This window comes from Myotis lucifugus, unplaced genomic scaffold (assembly GCF_000147115.1).
Source record: "Myotis lucifugus unplaced genomic scaffold, Myoluc2.0 scaffold_22, whole genome shotgun sequence".
NCBI lineage: Eukaryota > Metazoa > Chordata > Mammalia > Chiroptera > Vespertilionidae > Myotis > Myotis lucifugus.
In genome coordinates, this window is record NW_005871070.1 from 543407 (window position 1) to 565986 (window position 22580).

The 22580-nt window shown below is 39.0% G+C and overlaps 1 protein-coding gene across 2 annotated transcripts in view; it reads right to left on the minus strand.

Moving 5' to 3' along the window:
* Nucleotides 1-7062: 7062 nt before the first annotated feature.
* The window catches only part of LOC102419163 (sperm-associated antigen 6), a 44404-nt gene continuing 28886 nt past the window's right edge, over nucleotides 7063-22580 (minus strand). For both annotated transcript variants that reach the window (XM_023751482.1, XM_023751484.1), the window contains 4 exons: nucleotides 20284-20475; nucleotides 14880-14996; nucleotides 12059-12204; nucleotides 7063-7132 (listed from right to left, as the gene is read on the minus strand). In XM_023751482.1, coding sequence (XP_023607250.1) covers nucleotides 7063-7132; nucleotides 12059-12204; nucleotides 14880-14996; nucleotides 20284-20475 — 525 coding nt within the window. The remainder of the gene's footprint in view (nucleotides 7133-12058; nucleotides 12205-14879; nucleotides 14997-20283; nucleotides 20476-22580) is intronic.

The following is a 22580-nucleotide window of genomic DNA, read 5'->3' on the forward strand; positions in this document are numbered from 1 at the left end:
AGCATTGCTTTTCTTTGCAGACCAGTGTTTGTGGTTTCCTAGGGACTGCTTTTGGAGATGCCTTTGTAAGATGGAGGAAGGCAGGATTTGGCAGAGGGACAAACTGGACTGAAATGAGGCTGCAACAGACACTCCTGTGAGCCCATGGGGAGCTCTGGAGCTATGACCACTTAGAAGTGACCTAAGTTAGAGCAATGGCCCTGCCCCTTGGAATCTCCATGTCAGTCAGTCACTGGTTGTGGGGGCCCCTGTCGCCATTTCTGAGGCAGGTCCCTGTGAGGGAATGCCGGTGGGCTCCCTACACCCCAAACGTGGGGGATGGGTGCCTTGGCCCTGAAGAGAGTGTTTGGACAGCGTATCAGAGCTCTCACTACAAACATATGAGTTGTTAAGGTGCATCCTGAATTCAGAAATGTTAAAATGTGAAAAATAGTGCACCTTGAAAAGGTAGGAAGATGGTGTGAGGATTCGGTAGTGGATTTTGGTGTGGAGATGCAAACTGGACTGCAGGAAGGACCAGAGTGGAGAACTGGGAATCCAGGGGGCCTCGGGGTTTTTTCTCCATTGTCTGCCATTCGTGATTCTTCTTGCAAGTCTGTTTTGTTCCTGTCTTGATATTCCAACTTTCTTTGCCAAACCACTTAGCAAAGCCCACACGGGGGTGGATAATGGACAATGCTGTGCGGGTAAATGTTTAAAAACTGGCTCTCTGGAGGAAAATAAGTGTGTGCATATATTCATATAATTTTTACTGATATAAAGAATATGGAGGACACAATTTATAAATAATAATGAACGGTGCAATATCTTTATTGTAAATTCCATATAACCAATCGATTCTCACAGAATGCTAATCTAACTGATTTTTGCAGAACTCATATCCCTAGCCAATCTGTGATGGATGAGTCTGGCTTTAACATGAACACTGGTTGATATTTTTGCATAAATTAATGAGTAAGACAAAAGTGAAGCACGAAGATGTATATTCGAACTTCCCTTGCTTGTCAATGATGTGAGAAACTTCTTTACCGAATCAGATAATAGTTTTCCAATCCTGGAAGAATATCTCCTCAAGTCTTTGTCCTCTTTGCTATGTAACAGCTACAGACACAGCACTTTCACATTTAATTTATATCAGTGATTCTCAAGTAGAGAGAGATGCTGTTGCTCAGTGCACATTTGGCAATGTGCAGGGACATTTTTGGTTGTCAGAACTGTAGAAGGCGTGTTACTAGCATCTAATGTATAGAGTCAGGGACCACCCTACCCCCCAAAAAGAATTATTTTGCCCAAGGTTGAGAAACCCTGGCCTGTATTATGAACATTTTCTCTATAAATTTTTAAAGTTTATACAATCAACAAGACAATAAGTCAAGTCCCGATTTGTAGCATTTACCAATTTTTGTGGCACAAATTCTTCCACTGTGGTTGATTTCAATTCAAGTATGACCTCCTCAAGTGTGGAATGGGTAGGAGATATGCAGTAGCCACATTATATAGTATTTAACTCCAAGAGCATAAATAGTAGTAAAATGTAGTAATATGATTAGTAATAGGTTCTGTGTATTTATTACCTTTGTTTATACACAGGTAATGTGTTTAATTGTAAATAAACAATTTAACTTTTAATAATGGCTGTATTTAATAGCTGACTCACAAAATTCTTAAAAATTTAGCAATGGGCTCTTGCAGGTCACAGTGGACTGGTCTGGATCCAGCATGCCACTGACATAACTCCACCATTAATTTCTAGGGAACTGGCTCTGACTGCCCAGATGGCATTGGTACCTGCCCATGGGATAATATAACCACACAAAGCAAGCACTTGAATGTGGGTGGATCCAGAGGGAACCTGCCCCTTTCCATTAAGAAATTGATAGATCCAGTGATCCTGCTTCTAGGAATATATCCTAAGAAACCCAGAACACCAATCAGAAAGAATGTATGCACCCTTAAGTTCATAGCAGCACAATTTACAATAGTTAAGATCTGGAAACAGCCCAAGTGCCCATCAGTAGATGAGTGGATAAAAAAGCTGTGGTACATTTACACCATGGAATACTATGCAGCAGTAAAAAAGAGGGAACTCTTACCCTTTGAGGCAGCATGGAGGGACCTGGAGTATTATGCTAAACAAAATAAGCCTGTCTGAGAAAGATAAGTAAGGATCTGGCCTTATTTAACATACAGTAATTGAGATGTCCTGCGAGGAAGTTTCTGGATCTGAACTAGCCGGTACAAGCAGATACAATAATGTTATCAAAAATGAAGCATGTGGACCTCTACACGACTCAAGACTCCTGTTTCATCCAGTCCACGTTCGTTTCTATCGGCAGTAATGGAAACTACAGGTGCGCTTCCGGAGGGCGCCGCCAGGGGGCGCCCATCTATGGCGGCTCCGTCAACAACAGGCGCCGGGGGCGCTCTCTTTCCTCCTGTCGCTCACCTCAGCTTCCGCCGGAAGCGGCCCCTGTTGGGCTCGCAGTTTCTGGTGGGTTTTTTGTGCCGGGCCTGGGGAAACTTGGCCAAGGAACTGGAGGGGGAAATTCGAGCTTAAACCCGGGCTACGATGTGGACGTTCTGAAGGCGGAGACCCTCCGGAAGCAGCTGGGGGAGGACCGGGACCTGTTGGTGGGGGGCGCGGTGTGTGGGGGGCGGCGGGGAGGGACCCGGAGTCCGGAGGTCTGAGGGGGCTGCGGGTGGCGTGGGGTTTAGAGAGCCCCCCCTTTTTCCTGGAGCGGCCCCTCGGTTCCCCCCAGACGCCTTACGCGGGAGCCTGCGGGAGGAAGCGGGAGCCGCAGGGAAGCTCAAGGTGTTGGCGACATCCCCGCTGCCCCTGTTCACTGCAGGTTCCCAGCCCACCTGCCGCTGCCCTGGGGGTTCTGCCCGTCCCTCTGGTCGTTCACGTCTGTGGTTTTACTCAGCTTTGTGCCCAACGGAAACTTAAGGACTTTTAAAAGTCTTCGATTCCTTCCTACTGATAAAACCTGTTTTGGTTTTTTTTAAAATATATTTCTTTATTGGTTTCAGAGAGGAAGGGAGAGGGGGAGAGAGAGATAGAAACATCAATGAGGAGAGAGAATCATTGTTCGGCTGACTCCTGCACACCCCCTACTGGGGATCGAGCCCGAAACCCAGCAGGTGCCCTTGGCCGGAATCGAACCTGGGACCCATCGGTCTGCAGGCTGATGCTCTATCCCAGGGGTGGGCAAACTTTTTGACTCGAGGGCCACAATGGGCTCTTAAACTGGACCGGAGGGCCGGCACCACCACACACACGCAGCTGTTGGTCCGCTCTGAAAGGACGGCTGAAACCGTGGTGGGGAAACCGTGGAGAAAGAGGAAAGAAAGAATTACGTGATTCGGGAACTTTCTTAGGTTGATCTCCATTACTTTATTCCATAACAATAACTTACAATCATTGAGGATTCCAAAGGGCTTTTGTTTGTGTTTATCGATATTTTCACTGTATTAGAAGTTAAAACGGACCACCTTTAAAAGTATTTATGCATTCATTGGTTATTTGAAAGTATTGGTTCAACTGAGTTATGCAGATATTAAAAATGTTGATGTGTTTCATTATGTTTAGTGAGGCAGGTGCCTGTCTTTTGCTCCGAAGTTCAGAAACCAGTGATACCCACAACCCCTTTACTTAACTCCACGGCTTAAGTTTCACAATCATCTCCACATTTACCTAAAGAAACAGAGCCTTTAAAGCAGCGGTTCTCAACCTGTGGGTCGCGACCCCTTTGGCGGTCGAACGACCCTTTCACAGGGGTCGCCTAAGACCATCCTGCATATCAGATATTTACATAACGATTCATAACAGTAGCAACATTACAGTTATGAAGTAGCAACGAAAATAATTTTATGGTTGGGTCACAACATGAGGAACTGTATTTAAGGGGCCAGAAGGTTGAGAACCACTGCTTAAAGCATGTTTCCATTTTGAGATTGGGGAGGGGAGCAAATATTTTTGTTTTCAGTTCCTTGTTGTATTATGAAAAAAATCCTTGAAATCAACAATACTACAACTTCCATTCCTCAAGAGTGCTCACTCTGGAATGGGATTTTATTCTGGGTTTGTCTAAAAACAAAAAAACTGCCTGCCTTTGTAATGCTAACACCTAGTCTCCAGTAGGCTTATCTGAGTCATCTGTTGGAATGCAGATTCGGAGAGACAAATCTCATGATTTGAGAGACATGCCTGGATTCTGGATGACACCAGAATGCCTTACAGCAGGGGTCCTCAAACTACGGCCCACAGGCCACATGCAAATACAAATATTGGATTTGTTCCCGTTTTGTTTTTTTACTTCAAAATAAGATATGTGCAGTGTGCATAGGAATTTGTTCATAGTTTTTTTTTAAACTATAGTCCAGCCCTCCAACAGTCTGAGGGACAGTGAACTGGCCCCCTGTTTAAAAAGTTTGAGGACCCCTGCCTTATAGAATTGAGACTGACAAACTGAACGAAGCCAATCAAAAGCCACTGGCAGAAATGGCCTGACACCTTGCTTGGTCACATGGTTCATGGCAGTCTTTCCAGGGAAGGACTGAAGGTTGCTTTCCTGAAATACAACAATAAATGGACCTCAGAACACCTTTGGGGACCTCAAGGATGTAACGACTTGACCCAAATGTATAGGTGTTCCGGGCATAGCCTAACGGCAAATGGGCCTTGGCTTCTCTGCCGTGAGGGGCTGACTGCTGACTAAAAGTCAACCTAAAGATTCCTTATGAATAAGTAAGATTCTAGCCAAACAAATCTGATTAATTGCTACTCTTGTGTTTATGCAAACAAGTCAAACTAAAACTGGACTAATACAGTCTCCTTAAACATGAGGGAGAAAAATTGTGTTTCAATGAAAACTACAATGCCCAGTTGTGGGTATTGGACTCGGGTGCAGTAAACTGTCTTCACGGTTTTGTTTTTAAGTCTGTGTCTGTGTGTGCCATACAGCATCTGATGACATCACCAGAGATGTTCTAACTGCAGTCTATCAGATTGTCACTGCTTTCATTCCAGCAAAGCCTTGCATATGGAAATCTTTGCAACTGGTTTATGATTTGCTGTGTACATTAACCTTTCTTGCTTCTGTTATCATAGAATATGTGCCTATGTCCATATTTACCTGATTGCTTGCTCACAAAATATAGACCTCACTTTAGAAACCATCTGCATCACCGTCCTCTGAAATGAGACTCAGCGATCTGGACTTACGACTAAGTCAGTGAAAGATGAATGGTCTATCGGCTTCACTTGAAACTGCTTTCCATTTTCTGTCCAAACAAGTCAGACCGAGAAGGCCCACAGTTTCTCATGGGGGAAACCTTAGAATATTTCCTTAGCTTAATTTAGATTAGCTATGGAGGACAAAAAGACTTCAGACAGTTACAACACACCTACCTCCAGGGAAGCCACTCCTCTGACCTAATCGGGGGAACTACGTTAATCTTTCCCTTTATCAAATGGGTTTTGCTTCTCACTAGACCTTTAGTTGTTATAAGTTTCCTCACTTTTCAGTTGTGCTTTTTAACCTTGTCAGATTGGTCATTTCCCGACTACAACAAGGACGCCAGCTTGTCTAAAGAGCCATCCTCCTGGGCATCACCCATGTCACCTCCCAGGGGACACCAGGCTCACCTGGACTTTGCAAAATTCCTCTTCTCTGCATTGGCACTCCTTTCCTTTTTGCTTCCCCTTTCCTCTGGCAGACAGGGGGAGCCTCTGAACCTTGGGACAGGTAGGTTTATACCCCTTGGTGGCAGGCAGCAGTTACAAGAAGACAGGCCTGTCTGTTTCTCCTTTATAAGATTACAGGAGGTGTTTCCCCCCCCTCGGGGGGAATGATACCATTGTAATAACCTGGTTATTAATTAACTGGAAAGGAACAAAGGGAAGGCCAAATATTATAGACCCAGTAAAGAAGCAATAAAAATAGTCTGAGAAAGACACCTGAAAGCCAGCCAGATTGGAAACACCGAGGCCTCGGTGCTCCCAGGTTTTCATCCACTCCTTTCCAGTTCTCCAGAGGAGATCATGTCAGGACTTTTCCTTTAGATCAAAAGATACACACATACCAACTAACCAAGATTCCTAAATCTAATCACATATTCCCCAAGGCCAGAAGCACACTAGACAGGAAAAATGAAAGGAACAATTCTAATGCTGCTGTTACTTAAACTTGTATTGAACGCCCCTCTCATCCCAGTTTAGCTCCCTAAGGGAATGAAGATGCATGTAAAGTCTGGGCCTGATGGTGTTTCCACATTGTGTCTTAAATCTCTGAAAATGTGACTTTTGAGACGGGAAAGTGAAGCTAGGACAAAGGAATACTGACGGCTCATTTTACATGCCTGCCTCCTTGTTTATTCATGAGCAGAGCTAGACTAAGAAACCTTTCCATGAAAATGGAAAGCTTGTCTGCAGTAGCGTAATGCTTAATGTTGGCCTTCTATCCTCTGGCCAGGAAGGTAAGGAACGGTCTAGGTAGGGTAAGAAAAGACCTTGGAAAACTTGGGATGAACAGGAGTTTCCTAAGTTCGTAAGGTTTTCTCTGACAGGCTATTCACAGAGTCTGTGTGTTAGATTAATGCATCTATGTCACCAGCATTCGAGTCTTTCTGCTTCTGTCATTAGTTTCCTCTTTCAACTACTTCCCTTCTATAACCTGTAGAATTTGTAAGCCCAGTTTTCCTTGCTTATGCCTATGAAGAATTGGCCAAAATAACTGAGTTTTTGAATACTATCTTTCATCTGTCTCTAGTTGGAGGTGTGTGTGTGTGGTTTTTAATAGAGCAATAACAAATGCCTTAAAATTATTTAATGTCTTTATATTTACTTTTAGAGTAAATCCTTTATAAAAGATCATGAATAGTTTCTCACATAGTCAAGCCACTAATTTTTAAAGTATTACATAAATTTGAAAATATTACCTAAAGGTGCTTTACATTGAATAAATCTAGAGTATACTTAGTTCAAATATTTAGAAAGACCTTTATTTAACTATTATTCATAATTACTCTGCTGTGAATTTGAATATATAAATGTAAATTTGCTTAGTTTATAATTGGTTGATAGCTGTCCACTCTTTGCAAAAGTGTATCTGAATATCCAGGAGAATAATACCTGAAAAAGAAAATTTTTATTAGATACTGGTGAAAAGATTTAGCCCAGTAGGCACAAAAGATTCAATAAGAGGTTGTTTTTATCTGAAATAATTCTATGAATCAAACCTCTGAATAATTATGCTCCAGTGATGCTTGTGCACAAGGTTAGAGCCTGTCAAGAAAAGAACATTGGCCTGGCCATGTGGCTCAGTTCGTTGGAGTGGCATCCCATACACCAAAAGGTTTCAGGCTCGATTCCCTGTCAGGGCACATACCTAGGTTGCAGACTTGATCCCCTGTTGAGGTCCATATAGAAGGCAACCAATCGATATTTCTCTCTCCCCCTTCTTTCCTCTGTTCCTTTTTCTAAACATATCCTCAGGTGAGGATTAAAAAGAAAAAAAGAAAGAACACCAACTCACTCAACTGTGCTAGATAAATAACAAGACACTTAAGGGCTATCAGTGCAGTGGCAAAGAATGGATATTTTCAAAGTAAGTTACTTGGACCCAGTGATAGTATTTTATTAAAGCAACTTGTTTTATTATGTCAAGTGACTGATGTTGCTTTAATGATCACAACTAATAGATTTTTTTTCATAAGTTAGACAACATAATCTATCATTACTAATCAACTTCTGCATTCAGATTGTCTTAGGGATTATTCTCAATGCATGTTTTAATCAGGTCTGGTCACAAAAAAATTTTGGGGGAGTATAATTCATATTATAGAACTACTTCATAAGTGTTTTACAACTATTCCATCCTACATACCTAGGAAGTTAATTGATTTCATTTGTTCTTGGGCATCTATAAATTTATATTTATAAATAGAACATTTTATAAAAGATTTAGTATAAAGGTATTAAATATATTTATTTATATATTGTAGGATGATTCATATACCATGGAAAGAACTTACATGCATATAAAATATGTCAAAATTTGGCAGACATTCTAGAATATAATAAATGAATAAAAAACTAAATTGTAATTTAAAACTTTCCAAAACACTTAAAATAACAAATACTCATAAGGTGTTTTCCCCAGATAAAACCTAAAGTTCAAGACTTGCTTTGTCTTTTGTTATCTTTATCCTTGGATGCTTGACTTAAAAATTCATAATTGAGAGTATACTAATTTCTTCCATAATTTGTCAAGTTATAGGACAAAACAGAGCTGTATTTTCTCAATAGTGTGTTCTTATAGGTAGCCATAGTTAAACAGATACAGACAAATGTAAACAGCTACCTTAAAGAATGCTTTTTCTCTAAAGGCCTCCTACTCTTGAAAAGTCCTTCAACAAGTGGATCTCTTCAAAGTATTCATACACTGAGGAATTCACAACTGCTTTCTCTGAGTTAGTCACAAATTTTAAAGTAGGCCTCACCTTCCTAGACTTTATAAATATGTCAGACACAAAGGTATTTATTTTTTTTAAATTTTATTGATTTTTTTACAGAGAGGAAGGGAGAGGGATAGAGAGCTAGAAACATCGATGAAAGAGAAACATCGATCAGCTGCCTCCTGTACACCCTCCACTGGGGATGTGCCTGCAACCAAGGTACATGCCCTTGACTGGAATTGAACCTGGGACCCTTCAGTCCTCAGGCCGATGCTCTATCCACTCAGCCAAACCGGTCAGGGTGAGAAAGGTATTTTTTAATGTCAATAGCAAGAAGTAGATTACAAATAAAAACCCAAACTTTAAAAATAGTGCTACTATATGGTAGGTACTAACCACATACTCCTTATAAAAAAATTGAACCTCCAAAAACAGGAAATTCCTTTTTTTCTGCCCGTCAACCACTGTTATTCCAATTTATCTCTCTGGCTTTTTAAAAAAATAGTTGTTCAAACTTAAAAAAAAAATAGATATCTTTATTGATTTCAGAGAGGAAGGGAGAGGGAGAGAGAGAAACATCAATGATTAGAGAATCACTGATTGGCTGCCTTCTGCACACCCCCAAGTGGAGATTGAGCCCACCTCCTGGGCATGTGCCCTTGGCCAGAATCAAACCTGGGACCCTTCAGTCCGCAGGCTGACGCTCTATCCACTGAGCAAACCAGCTAGGGCTCTCTATGGCTTTAAGAATATAATTGAATTAACCTTACCATAGATCCATGTTGAATTTGGAGTTACCATATCAGAAATGTGTCAAGTGGAAGACTTGTATGCATGCCTTTCTCCCCAAATTAGAAGATTCCTAAAAGCATCTTCCCCTCCCTAGTTTAGGCAGAGGTTAAGAAGACAAATGTGTTCCAAAAATATCTCTGGCAGTGGTGTGGACAAGGACTAGAACTTAAATCTTCTAACCTCTAGTCCTGGGTGCCTTCTCTCTCATCATACCAACTACCTTCATTAGAAATTTTTAAAGATTACTAAAATTGGAAGGCAATATGAAGTAGATATTTAGGCTAAAAAGAGCAGAGAGAATGTGATCATTGGTAATTTGTCTTATAAAGAATTAGTTCTAAAAGAGACATTAAGTGATTCTTAAAAATATGATTGTAAAAATAAAACCATTTAAAGGTTATATTGGTCTCTTCATAAACAATGTTTCAAAGATTTCTATAAAACACCATTTTATAGAACCTAATGCTTTAAAAAATTTATCAGATATTTGAAAAAGTCAGCTAACCAAAATTCTTCATGATAATTAGCCAATCTAGATATATAAAAGCCTAATATGCAAATTGTCCCCATGGGAGTTTGACCGGGAGACTGATCACTCGCTATGACATGCGCTGACCACCAGGGGGCAGTGCGGAATGAAGGAAGGCCCTGGCTGGCAGCCAGGGAAGAGAGGCCCAGGCTGGCAGCCGGAAGGCCCTGATTGGCCCTGAATGCCAGCCAGGCCTAGGGACCCTACCTGGGCACAAATTTCATGCACCAGGCCTGTAGTTTTAAAAATAAAATCCCAGATCACAGAATGTTAGAAGTGAAAAATTTACAATGGTATTTTGACAAAACACCAAATTAGATTCTAACATGACAGAGTTTTTCTTTCCCTTCGTGCTCTGTAAAATAATCTTAGAAAAGTATAGAAAGATAAGAAAATTCTTTACCATTGGTTAATTCTAATAGGCCATTCCATTTGGGGGCCCTTTAGTTTTCATTTTTTCTATAATTTTGTTTATGTTAGAAAATTGTATTGAAAGTTATTTTAAACTTACATAAAATAGCATTCTTCCTAAAGGGATGTGCAAATGTGTAAAAATTAACTATTTTTTCCTTGAAAAAAGATTTTTATATTTTCTCCATTTAGTAGTTTTACACATATTGTATATCGTATATAATAAAAGCCTAATATGCTAAGCGTCTGGTTGACTGGTTGGCTGTTCAACCAATCAAAGCATAATATGCTAATGATTTGCTAAGGCTGCTCAACCGCTCACTATGATATGCACTGACCACAAGGGGGTAGACGCTCCGACCAGTAGGTTTGCTGCTGGAGTCTGGCCAATAGGGACTGAACGAGATGGGCTGGACATGCCCTGGAGCCCTCCCGTGGTCTCTCCCTGCCTGGCCAACCTCCCATGTCCCTCCCCGGCCCCGATTGTGCACTGGTGGGGTCCCTTGGGCTGGCCTGTGCCCTCTTGCAATCCGGAACCCTTTGGGGGATGTCCGAGAGCCAGTTTCAGCCCGATCCCATAGGCCAGGCCGAGGGACCCCACTGGCGCATGAATTCATGCACCGGGTGTCTAGTGTTATATAAACTTTTTTGGTATATCAAAAATTTTTTGTACATTATATGTAATAGGTATACATTTTATGATATACTATTCCTTTGGTATATTTTATATGTACTAATATTTTCAAAGCTAACTTATTGGAACTCTTTTGGTCAAGGAGTTCTCATAAACCTCCAAAAGTGCATAAAATTATCTCTTGGGAAAGAATTTTTCTGTAGAACATATGTGAACAGAAAACAGATTTTAATCTTAAATAAAATTATTTTTGTGTTTTTAGAATCAGTGCTACCATATATATTAAGAACCACCAATATTAAATAGGAAGAATCATTTATATGTTACTAGAGGCCCTGTGCATCAATTCGTGCACAGGTGGAGGGCCAATCGTGGGTGGGGCTGGCTGGGGTGAGGGGCCGAGGGTGGTTGGCCAGCTTGCCCCACCCTCTGGTTGAACTTCCGGTTGAACTCGTAGTCAAATTCCCAGTTGAGGGGACAATTTGCATATTAGCCTTTTATTATCTAGGATAACAAGTTTTAAAATTGGAATTTATATTCTCTAATATTAATTAGAGAAAGTAAGAAATAAGTGTAGGATTAGAAAAATATGGCCTTTAATTCTGCATGTGTTGTGGGCATTTTTTCCACATAATTATTTTGGGGTTAGTGATATGGTTCTCTTTTAGGCTTACAAGGTCTGGGGCTTAGGTTTAATCATCTTCAAATCAACCTCATTAAAAAAATTAATTTTAAAAGTAGCTTCCTCCTACATTACTATAAAGCACCTGCATATCATAGACAACATTATTTATTCCGTTTTTTTTTCAAATATGGATTGTAACTTTCTTTTTGACACTCAACATATCTCTTTTTCTATTTGTAATATTCCCATTAATAGAAGTGTGAGCTTAATAATATATGCAGGGAACTATGAAAATCAAAATCCATAGGCCCTTTTCTAAATCAGGTTGATATTAAAGATTAATTTAATTTGAACTCTGTATTTGGGTATTCTTTAGTGAAGCATGTCTTAAATTAGTACATAAATGTCTTAAATGACATTCTAGTTTAATTTGGAAATGTGTGTATCAATCAGAACATTACTTAATTTGTGAAGAAAAAGTGATCAAGAGCAGGGGTGAAGGTATACACTGGTCTCATGTAGTATTTTGACAGAGTAGATATAAAATATAGATTTGAAAACAGAAAAACCACATTCTAATTTTGAACTTCTCAAAGTCAGTTTTTCCCACCTTACTATTTCCTCTGGGTAGCAGTTGTTAATGCTGTTGATGTATTCTTGTAGAAGAGACCCAGGTTCTGCTTTTATCTCTTGAACCTTTTTAAGTCCACCACTTGTTACAAACAGTCGGCGAGCTTTGCTGTCATGTGGCAGCACCTTGAAAAGTGAAGCACATTAAGATGTCAGATTTGCTTTTCCAAGTTGAAGTGTTACTGTTGAAAAGCAATAATATATACGAGCAAATGTAAGAGAGAATGTGTGTCTACCATACCTGTAACATAATGAGCCTAAATTTGCTGATGATTACAAGTAAAATTCAGTCTTTTTAGACATCTATGAACTTCTTATGTTGTGCATGTGGAATAAAGGCTATGAATATGAGCAAAGGCAATGGAGATCCACTCATGTACATAAAACAAAGTGTTGTCTCTCCTTTGCTGAGACCCAGTCAACATTTTCCCACCACCTACAAAATTAAAGGCACACTCCTTAACAAGACGCAGAAAACCTTCTGTGACCCAGCAACTAAATACTTCTCCAGCTTCCTTTCCCACCAATCTCTATCCCAAATTTTGTTCAATAACCTCAAAGGGTACATAACAGGCCATTTCTTGCCTTTGCTCATGCTGTTCCCTCACCTAAAATGCCCTTCCATCTTCCATGCACCTCCCCCCATTTCTTGGCTAACTCTTGCTTATCTTTTAAGATTCAGCGCAGGTGTTACCTCCTTTAAGAAACTTCCTGTGAGACATCCCTACTCTCTTATCCCAGGATGTTAGGTACTTTTCTTCTCTCATGGCATTGTGTTAAGTCCCATGCACTTGCCACAAAATATTTTAATTATCAGTCTATATGTCTGCACATATAAATGTCATGAAGGCAGAAATTGTACATTCATTCATTTATTTCTCTAATGCCTGGTGCCTAATAGATGCTCAATTAATGTTCAACAAAGGAAGGAACATACTAAGGAGTAGGCAGGAAAAGGAAATTGAGGAGATGTTAAAGAGGTAGAAGAATCAGGAAAGTTAAGGATTCAACCCAAGAGAAGATTTTAAGAAGCAACCAATAAGAACTAAAGAAAGTCACTGGATTTGAGAGCGGGTGTTTGTGTGTTGAGAGGAAAGAGCCAGTGCAGATGAAGGAATTGATTGTGCATGACAACAGCTGACCAGACAAGGAAGGTCCTGGAAAGGGGGCTCTCAATGTGGGGATTCGCACTCTTCCGTGGTCCTCGCTACTATTCCCTCTGACAGAAACACGCTTTCTATCCCCACCATTCTTACTCTTTCTTCAAAACAAGCTTTTTTCACTTGCACTTCCTCCACTAAAGCCCCCCAGCAATACCTCAGACTACATTCACTTAGTCCTTCTTTTTAGAAAAGTGTATTATGAAGGTTCGCACACTGAAGTACTTTCTAATTGTTTCTTCTGGTCTCCCCAGCTAGATTACAAAGTTCTGTGAAGACGAACCTTGTCTTATTCTTTTTTGTTTATCTCTCAAAGCTTTACAGGGTACGTGTAGGCATTTAACCAATATTTAAAACTACGAAAGGATCAGGCTAATAGAATGTTAATACACATCACCTGGACAGTAAAAGATTACACTAGAATATATTTTTTAAAAGTGGAATGGCCCACAGATATGTCAGTTTTAAATATTCTTTTGGTCTGGAGAGTTTTCATGCCTCCTGTGTCTGTCCCCAGCCACAGTAAACTACTATCTTTTTACCTTCTGTCTTGCTTTCCCATCTTTTTCTAATGCTCTGGTACCCTTAGATTAAGAAAACACAAAATTCTGCCTGAAGCAAATATTTCCATAGGCATATTTATAGGAGTACATAATATGAGGTATTGTCTTTATTTTATCTTGGCTGTCAAACCTTTTGCAAATTTCATTGATTTATTTTTACTTACTTTAGTGACTGATTTTTCTTAAATCAAGGCTCCTGAGCACAATTTAACCAGTTCTTGATAGCTTAGGGCAGTGGTTTTCAACCTTGGCTGCACATTAGAATTACCTGGGAATCTTTTTAAAATCCTGATTTCTGGGCCTCAGCCTCCGGAAATTCTGTTTCTTTGTTACTAATGTTGTGGCCCCACCCCATAACAAAGAAACAGAATTTCCTGAGGCTGAGGCCCAGAAATCAGGATTTTAAAAAGATTCCCAGGTGATTCTAATGCGTAGCCAAGGTTGAGAACCACTGGCTTAGGGTCACCATCCTGGCCATTAGTGGCTGTGGCAATGCCGTCATTCTCTCTCAGCCTTTGCTATCAGTCAGTCCTGCTGGCTGCTGCCCACTGCTAGCAACTTGACCTTCCTACTTTACTACTTTTAATCTGTAATAATTTAAGAAATATAACAACTGCATTTGTTAAAATTGTTCATAAAATAATTCAATTAACTTTAAATGACTGAGAGCGTCTCTGGTAATTGCATGACCTTTAGGAAGAATATTTCCGTGCCTCAGAGACCGTTCTTTTCTTTATAAGATCTTTGCAGTGTTCCCAGATGAGTGAGTCTAACAGACACCAGGGGAATTACTAAAAGCTACTTACCAATATAAATTATATTATGAGCGTTTTATGTGTTGACATACTATTTATTCCCAAGAACACTAAAAATGATGGTTAAGAGACCGTGAGAAAGAAAGAAGTGTGGATTATGTATGTGTGAATTTTATTAATCTATGTTACCATCCCTGTCGATACCATCAGTTAAAGTAGGAGAACCCTGCCACCATCTCATAGAAAACATTGATCCACCAGAAAAAACAAGTTAATTCATCTTCATTTTCTTCCCCTACTTGCAGGCTAAGGACACTTCTTACCTTACTGAACTGTCCAACCACATGCTTTAGAATATTGGGAGGAGCATCATAGAGAAATGGCTCCAGGGCTGGTAAATAGGTGCATTTTTGTAAGATACTCTTTATGGCCTTTTTACTCTATTAAAACACAAAGCAAAATACATATCAAAGTAAGCAATCGATTAAAGCTTGACCAAATTTCATTTCTCATGTTCCTGGAATTTGAAATAATAAAATCAATTTCCTGGTCTAAGCTGCAGTTGTTTCATTTTAAAAAATAGTTGTCAGAAAAACTATCTTTCATTGGTTTTATTATAGAAGTAGAGGCCTGGTGCACGAATTCGGGCACGGGTGGGTCCCTCGGCCTGGCTGGTGATTGGGGCCTATTGGGGCGGTCTCAGTCTCACCCAGTTTCAATCAGGCCAATCGGGGCCTGGAGGTTGGCCAGCCAGCGGGGAGGGACCATGGGAGGTTGGTCGATTGCAGGAGGTTGGCTGTGGGAGCACAATGACCACCAGGGGGCAGCTCCTGTGTTGAGCGTCTGCCCCCTGGTGGTCAGTGCGCATCATAGTGACCGGTTGACTGGTCGTCCGGTCGACCGGTTGTAAGGGTTGCTTAGGCTTTTATATATATATAGATAGATACCCTGCCAGTTGTCTTTGTGCCAAATTTTAAAATGTATAGTGTGTTATTGAGCTCTTTAAATACCTATGAGGAAACTGAATTAGAAATAATAAAGCTAAGAACTAAAAATTAATAAGCATTATATTTTATTAAGTATAAAAATTTGTGTATGTGAAACTGTGAGATAACTAATGTCCTATTCCTTCCAATCAACAAATATGAGGAAATACTTAGTTTACTGTAGAGTGCCATCATCAGGCATTCTGTGTTCACCAAACGGCTTCATGGCCTCTAGATGTGGAGTCAGAAATATTCTACTGTGCACAATATTCAGTGAGCACTTGCAGATATGCTGCTATAGGTCACGGGTAGAAATTGCCCCACTCACAGGGGCACAACAGAATCTACTCAACTGGAGAGGAACACTCGACACTAGGCAGTGTCTCACCCACAGTGAAAGAATAGGTGCCTGCTGGTACCTCTCCCACCCTCCCCAGCATCTGTATTTCATGGTGCCAACACGTGGTGCTGCCCCCCCGCCAAAAGCATAGCTGAAGAAGAGCTCTGACGTGACTGTAGCACATCCCTGCAGTCAGCTCTAAGGCCATGGCTGGTTGTGATTCTGTTGCCTTGTATGAAAGCCTGCCCCCTTCACTTTGGAAGGCTCCACAATTGGGTTTATCTACAGATGTTTTCCACTGGAAATCCACATCTACTTGTATGTTTGTGTTTGTGCTTCAGTTCCTCCTTCCTCTGATCAACCGATCACCTGTTCTCTCTCTGAGACCTTAGCTGACTTGGCCTTCTGGAATCTTGTTATTCAACAGTTAGCAATGCTCTTGAATGTCAAAGAGCATTATGATGTTCACATCATGAATTTTATAGTTGATAAATGTAGTCTACAAAAACTTTAATCACATTTGTGCTCTCAAATAAAGAAACTCTTGAATTTATGGTTTCCCAGAGACCCAGGCTAAGCAGTCTTGTAATCTCTTAATCTCTTGATATTTGTTCTCAAATATTGTTTTATAAGCTAGATTTAAAAACAACAACAAATTAAGTAATGCAGCACAATTTTTCCCCACAAGTAGTACAACAAATTGGAATTAAACTCTCAATTCTTAACATACCTAGTTACCTTTGTGAAGAACCATCTTAGGATCATGGTGACTTTAGCAGGTCAGTATATTTACCTTAACTGGTGACAAAGGGTACTAACAGTATAGTAGAGATCACATTCACCGCACCATGCAGACAGCCTTATTCTAATTCTAACAGTACCAAATTGGTGATACACTGCCAAGTTATTAATCAAGAACCCTGGAGGATTAGAACTTCTAATGACACTAGAAATTCACCGAGCTTTACTATCCTTTGTCAAGAAACATACCAGATTTATGTTTATACAGACTTCTAGATAGGAATGTATGTCATGATTAATAATCAGCTGCATTGTCCAGCATGAAAGGAATATCGGTATATTAATTAAGATTTTGTTTACTTGTCAATTTCTGGATTTAAGATTTTTAACAGCTTTACTGGACAAAATGTGGTATATCTATACAATAGAATATTATTTTGCAATAAAAAGGAACAAATATCGATATATGCTATCCAGGAATGAGCCTTGAAACTTATGCTAAGTTAAAGAAGCCAGGCACAAAAGGCCACATTTATTGTATGATTTAATTTAAATTAAATGTCCAGAAGAGACAAATACACAAAGACAGAAAGTAAATTAATGGTTGCCTGAGACTAGGTAGGGAAGATATGGAATGATGGCTAATGGCGGAATAAAAATTAGACTGAGGTGTGGTTGCACAATTCTGTGAATATACTAAAAGCCAATGAATTGTACACTTTCAGTGGGTAAACTATATGTATATGAATTATATGTCAGTAAAGCTAAAAATTAAAGGGAAGAACCATCATGATAAGAACATAAGTCAAATAATTAAATTAGAAATAGTTTTATAACTAAGGTGATAGAATAACTTATTCAAATGCCAAAACTAACATTTCAATAGGATGCCTCTAAATCAAAACAAATGAAAATGCAATTGCCTGAATATTTAAAAATATATATGGGTAAGCTTATTAAAATGATGTATTTTTTTCAGTTTTTAATCAGGTATTTGAAATAACATGTACAGGCAGATAGTAAGGCTATGTGAAAATATGCAAGAGATTCCAAGGGGTTGCTCATTGGTTCTCTTGGATCAGAACCAATTAGAGAATGCTTACAGAAGTTGACATGCCTTTGGGACAAAATAAACTTAAACATGGCCTTATATAATTTGAAAGCTGCTGCAGAGTAACGAATGAGAAATACCATTAGACAGTTTCTGAAGCTCTTGGTTGCCTTTTCCCTACTGAGATAATGTCAAATCAAACAGACTTGATCTCTCACCCAACAACTTATAGAATCCAAGAGACCTTGGGAAAGAAAAAAAAAAGGATGATCAAGTCTCTACATCAGTGGTTCTCAATCTTCCTAATGCCGCGACCCTTTAATACAGTTCCTCATGTTGTGGTGACCCCCAACCATAAAATTATTTTCGTTGCTACTTCATAACTGTAATTTTGCTACTGTTATGAATCATAATGTAAATATCTGATATGCAGGATGTATTTTCACTGTTACAAATTGAACATAATTAAAGCATAGTGATTAATCACAAAAACAATATGTAATTATATATGTTTTCCGATGGTCTTAGGCGACCCCTGTGAAAGGGTCGTTCGACCCCCCAAAGGGGTCTCGACCCACAGGTTGAGAACCGCTGCTCTACATTAAGATATTTGGATGGACTAAAACAAGCATGTCAAACTCGCAGCCCGCAGGGTGCATGTGACCCACAACGAATATTTTTGCAGCCCCGCCAATATAACAGTATGTAGGAAATGTTTTAATAAAATTTTCATAACTTAATTTTTACAATATCCTGTTATACATAATTATTAATAACGAACTACAATGTTCACTAATGACTGATTACTATAATTGTGTTGCATTCATCTCCCTTACGCACCTTATGCACAGGCGCACCATTTCTCTCCACTAATACTAGCACAGAATATTTTAGTAGCCGATTGCCATGTCATTAGTCTTGGACTGACTTGTTTGGTGTGTGCAACAGGAAATATTTCACTTTCAGAGAACAAGAAAAATAGGTTAATTTGCATTACTTATTAATTTGTCCAGTTATTCAGAGTCTGGTAAGTCAATGCTCAAGAAAAAAATATTAATTTTTATTAAAATGTTCATAAAATATTATTTTATGTTAATGATTACTCATTTAGCCCTTTGTATTCAGCATGTCTCTATCGAAATAAACCTACGTGTCTATGAAAATTGAAGCTTTTGTTTTTTGCGGCCCACTTAACTTAAACCTTGTTTATTTTGCCCATGTTAGCCTTTGAGTGTGACATGCTTGACTTAAAGCCTTGGAAGATTGCTAATAGTACAATGATTGATAGAATTTAATTTAATACCTAGTGTATTTTCTGAAAGTAAATATTGTATCAAATGTAGGCAGGAGGACCCTTAACTTCTATTAGTATTAAACCTAAATATTTTACTAAAGCCACCTTTGTTAAAATAAAACACAATAAAAATTATATTTTACTCCAGTAATATTTATACATCAGAGTATCATTATCATTTATTTAAAGCCAAGTTATATAAACTTGGTAGTATATAAAGAATACGGGGTGGGCAAAAGTAGATTTACAGTTGTGAATATGTGAAAGTTTATTCTTGTATTATTAATTAATTACTATATTTATTTGTATTATAATTGTAAGCCTACTTTTGTCCACTATTTGTTAATTTGTTATTTTAATTAAAAATTAAATATAATTTAACACTTCTTAATTTTACTTTGAATTATTGTCTTTTCTGTGCACTCTAAATCCAGCTCAATTCTAAAAGTTGTTTTCAAAAAATAACTTTTTCCAAATGAGGTAGTATTTTCTTTCTTTGAAATTCTATAACTATTAAACAACCCAACCTACTTTATAGTCATGTTTTGTGATCATTTTAGTAGCTAGTAATATTTTTTCAGAAAGCTTGATTTTTTAAAATATATATCTTTAAAATGTTTAATTTAGTGAATACTGTGAACATTTTTCTTTTAAGGAACAAATTTAAGACATATAATTTTAAAAAACAGGCAGACTTGGAGTTAGGAGAAGTGGGTCATGGCTTCAGGAACACCCCTTGCCCAGTTACATTCTTTTGGAATCAAATTTTAAAATAATATATATTTTTATATTGATTTCAGAGAGGAAGGGAAAGGGAAAGAGAGAAACATCAATGATGAGAGAATCATTGATCAGCTGCCTCCTGCACGCCCCCTTCTGGGGATTGAGCTGCAACTGGGGCATGTGCCCTGACGGAAATTAACCATGACCTCCTGGTTCATAGATCGACCCTCAATCATTGAGCCAGACCAGCCGGCTGGACTCAACTTTTAATGTAAGATGGACTTACTCTGCAGCCAATTCTAACTCCAAGATTCTATTATTCTTCAATGCCTATTCTATAAGAAAAGAGCAAGAGGAATGTAGAAGACCACAACTTGACATTCACAACTTTGCACCTGCAGAGATCTTTCTTTAAAACATATCACTGATGTTTAGAGACAAGGGTAACCCATTTTCAAAGAAGACTCTCCTCAGTCCTTCTGCTTGACTCACAAAAGCAATGTTGTCCATAATGAAAATTAAGATATTTTAAATTACATATTGAGTCAAAATCTAACAAATCTTCACGAAACAGTAAGAATTAAGCACTTGCTTTTACTTGAAGATCCTCAGAGCTTTCTGCCGACATGTACAAAGAAAGCAGCACTGGCAGAATGTTTGTGACTGCGACGGCCCGTGCATGCTCCGGAGTGTGTCTCCCGATCTGTGCCAAGGCCCAGGCAGTGGCAGCCTTAATGTGATCCTCTGGTTCTTCTGACAAGCAGGCTGACAACTGGGGCACGCCCTGCAGCATTGATCAAAAGAGCAAGTGTTATGAATCCAGAGCAGGATTAAATAGTCTCCCGTGTCTCTCAAACATTAGAAGAAATCATTGGGCCTTGATCTTTTCCCCTAGATGGTTCAATACATGAGCACAGCACAGGGGCTGTCATTTTTCAAGTCAATAAAATGACTAGAACAAATTTACCTTAATTATCTGTTCCAATCCAACTAAACTATCTCTGCTAGCATTTACTCACCAAATACAGAGGTATTTAACCAAACAATAGATGCCACAGATTAGTGTATAGGCAAAGCCAGATTCCACTGTGACAAATTTGAATGCTTAGATTTTAAAATCTTTTATTTTACTTTGCTAAAAAACTTAATTTAGAATCCTTTAAAATGGCCTTTTCACTAAGTATAATAGATCTGACAACAAAATAACTACTATAGATTTGAAATCCAATGAATAATATGAGCCAGAATTCTACTTAAGTAACTTTTAGATTAAATCTGTTTACTAAGACCTTTCCTGAACTAGTAAATAAATGTCCATTAAATTTGGTCAGCCTTTATTTTATTTTGAATATGTTTTTTAATTTATTTTAGAGAGGGAGGAAGGGAGAGGAGAGAGAGAGAGAGAGAGAGAGAGAGAGAGAGAGAGAGAGAGAGAGAGGGACTGAAACTTCCATGTGAGAGAGGAATCATAGATTGGCTGCCGTGCTGGGGATTAAGCCCTCAACCCAGGCATGTGCCCTGACCAGGAATTGAATGGTGACCTTTTGGTGTATGGGATAATGCTCAACCAGGGCTTGGTCAACTTTTAAGTGATAGTTTTGCCCATTTTAACATGACTGAATGTCAAAGTAGAAATTATTACTCTTGTTACACAAATAGTGCGTGCTTGCATTTTGCATTTCAGGCTTCAGTTTTATCTAAATAATCAAAACAGAATTAACTAAAAGGCCTCAAATACATCTGTTTCTATATCTAAGGAAGAATCAAAATGCCAAATCAAATTATAATTCCAGATTCTGTATAAGAATAACTTTCTAACTAATTTGAGACTATACTGGTAATAATTATCACCTTAAATTTAGTACCACTAAAGTCAATGTCACAGCATCATGCTACCATAGCAAAATCCAAATGATCATGTATACTTTTCCCCTCTGTGCCTTTAAATTTGATTATTAAGACCAATTTCCTCAAGAGACCTGCCATATTTCTTCATTGGCTTCTCTTTTTCCAGCTAAAAATGCCTATCTGCCAATACAAAAGGTCAGACCTGTCTTCAGAATGAGGCAACCTTCTAGAAAGCCCATGCTCTGGGACATATCAAGACTGAAGAAGCAGGAGGAAAGGAGGTCAGCCTCCTCCACCCCAGCCTCAGTTGTTAGGGATGGCTAACGAGATAAGAAGCATGAATGTGCTTTGAAAATTAAGAAGTATTATTTACATGTGAAGTACTGCTGTTAGTCCTTAGAGTCCTATGTGGGAAAAAGAACGACACATAGCTGTGCGGTTTCTCTCAACTGAGAGACAACGAGGTGGGAGAGGCCAGCAGCAACCCTGGACCAAAGGAGGGTGGCGCCTCCTGGTTAGTTTGGGGAGGAAAATCAGGAAGCAAAAGCAATTGCTGCTGCTTTCCTCATTCTGCCTATATATAAGCTTTCTGCGATCCACAAAAGAACCAAGAATCAGAAATCCCAGTGGTATCCCACAGTGACCCTTCAGAAAGCAGCGCTCCTGTTCTAGTCACTATCATAGTTTTTGATAATAGAAGAACAAAAGGAAAAGCGTAGGGTAAAAAGTGAGTTAAGCAAAAAATTATCAAGGAATAGGTAGGAAATAAAGATCTGAGGCTCCCTTTTATTCTGAGGATTTGCAAGGGATAAAAAAATATCCACACTTCTGTTTAACATTCAGCAGTAGGTTTTCTATGCTGATAAGAAACCCACACCCTAGGGTTGCTGGAGACACTGTAAGCACACAGCCTCTGAAGCGTTTCTCAGGAGCTCAATAATTATTAATTTAATCAATATTTCTGGGCACCTATTATGTGCCAGGGCTACACTGCATGTTGTGTTAATACCAACTTGTAAATTGAAATGAGGCCAAATTCGT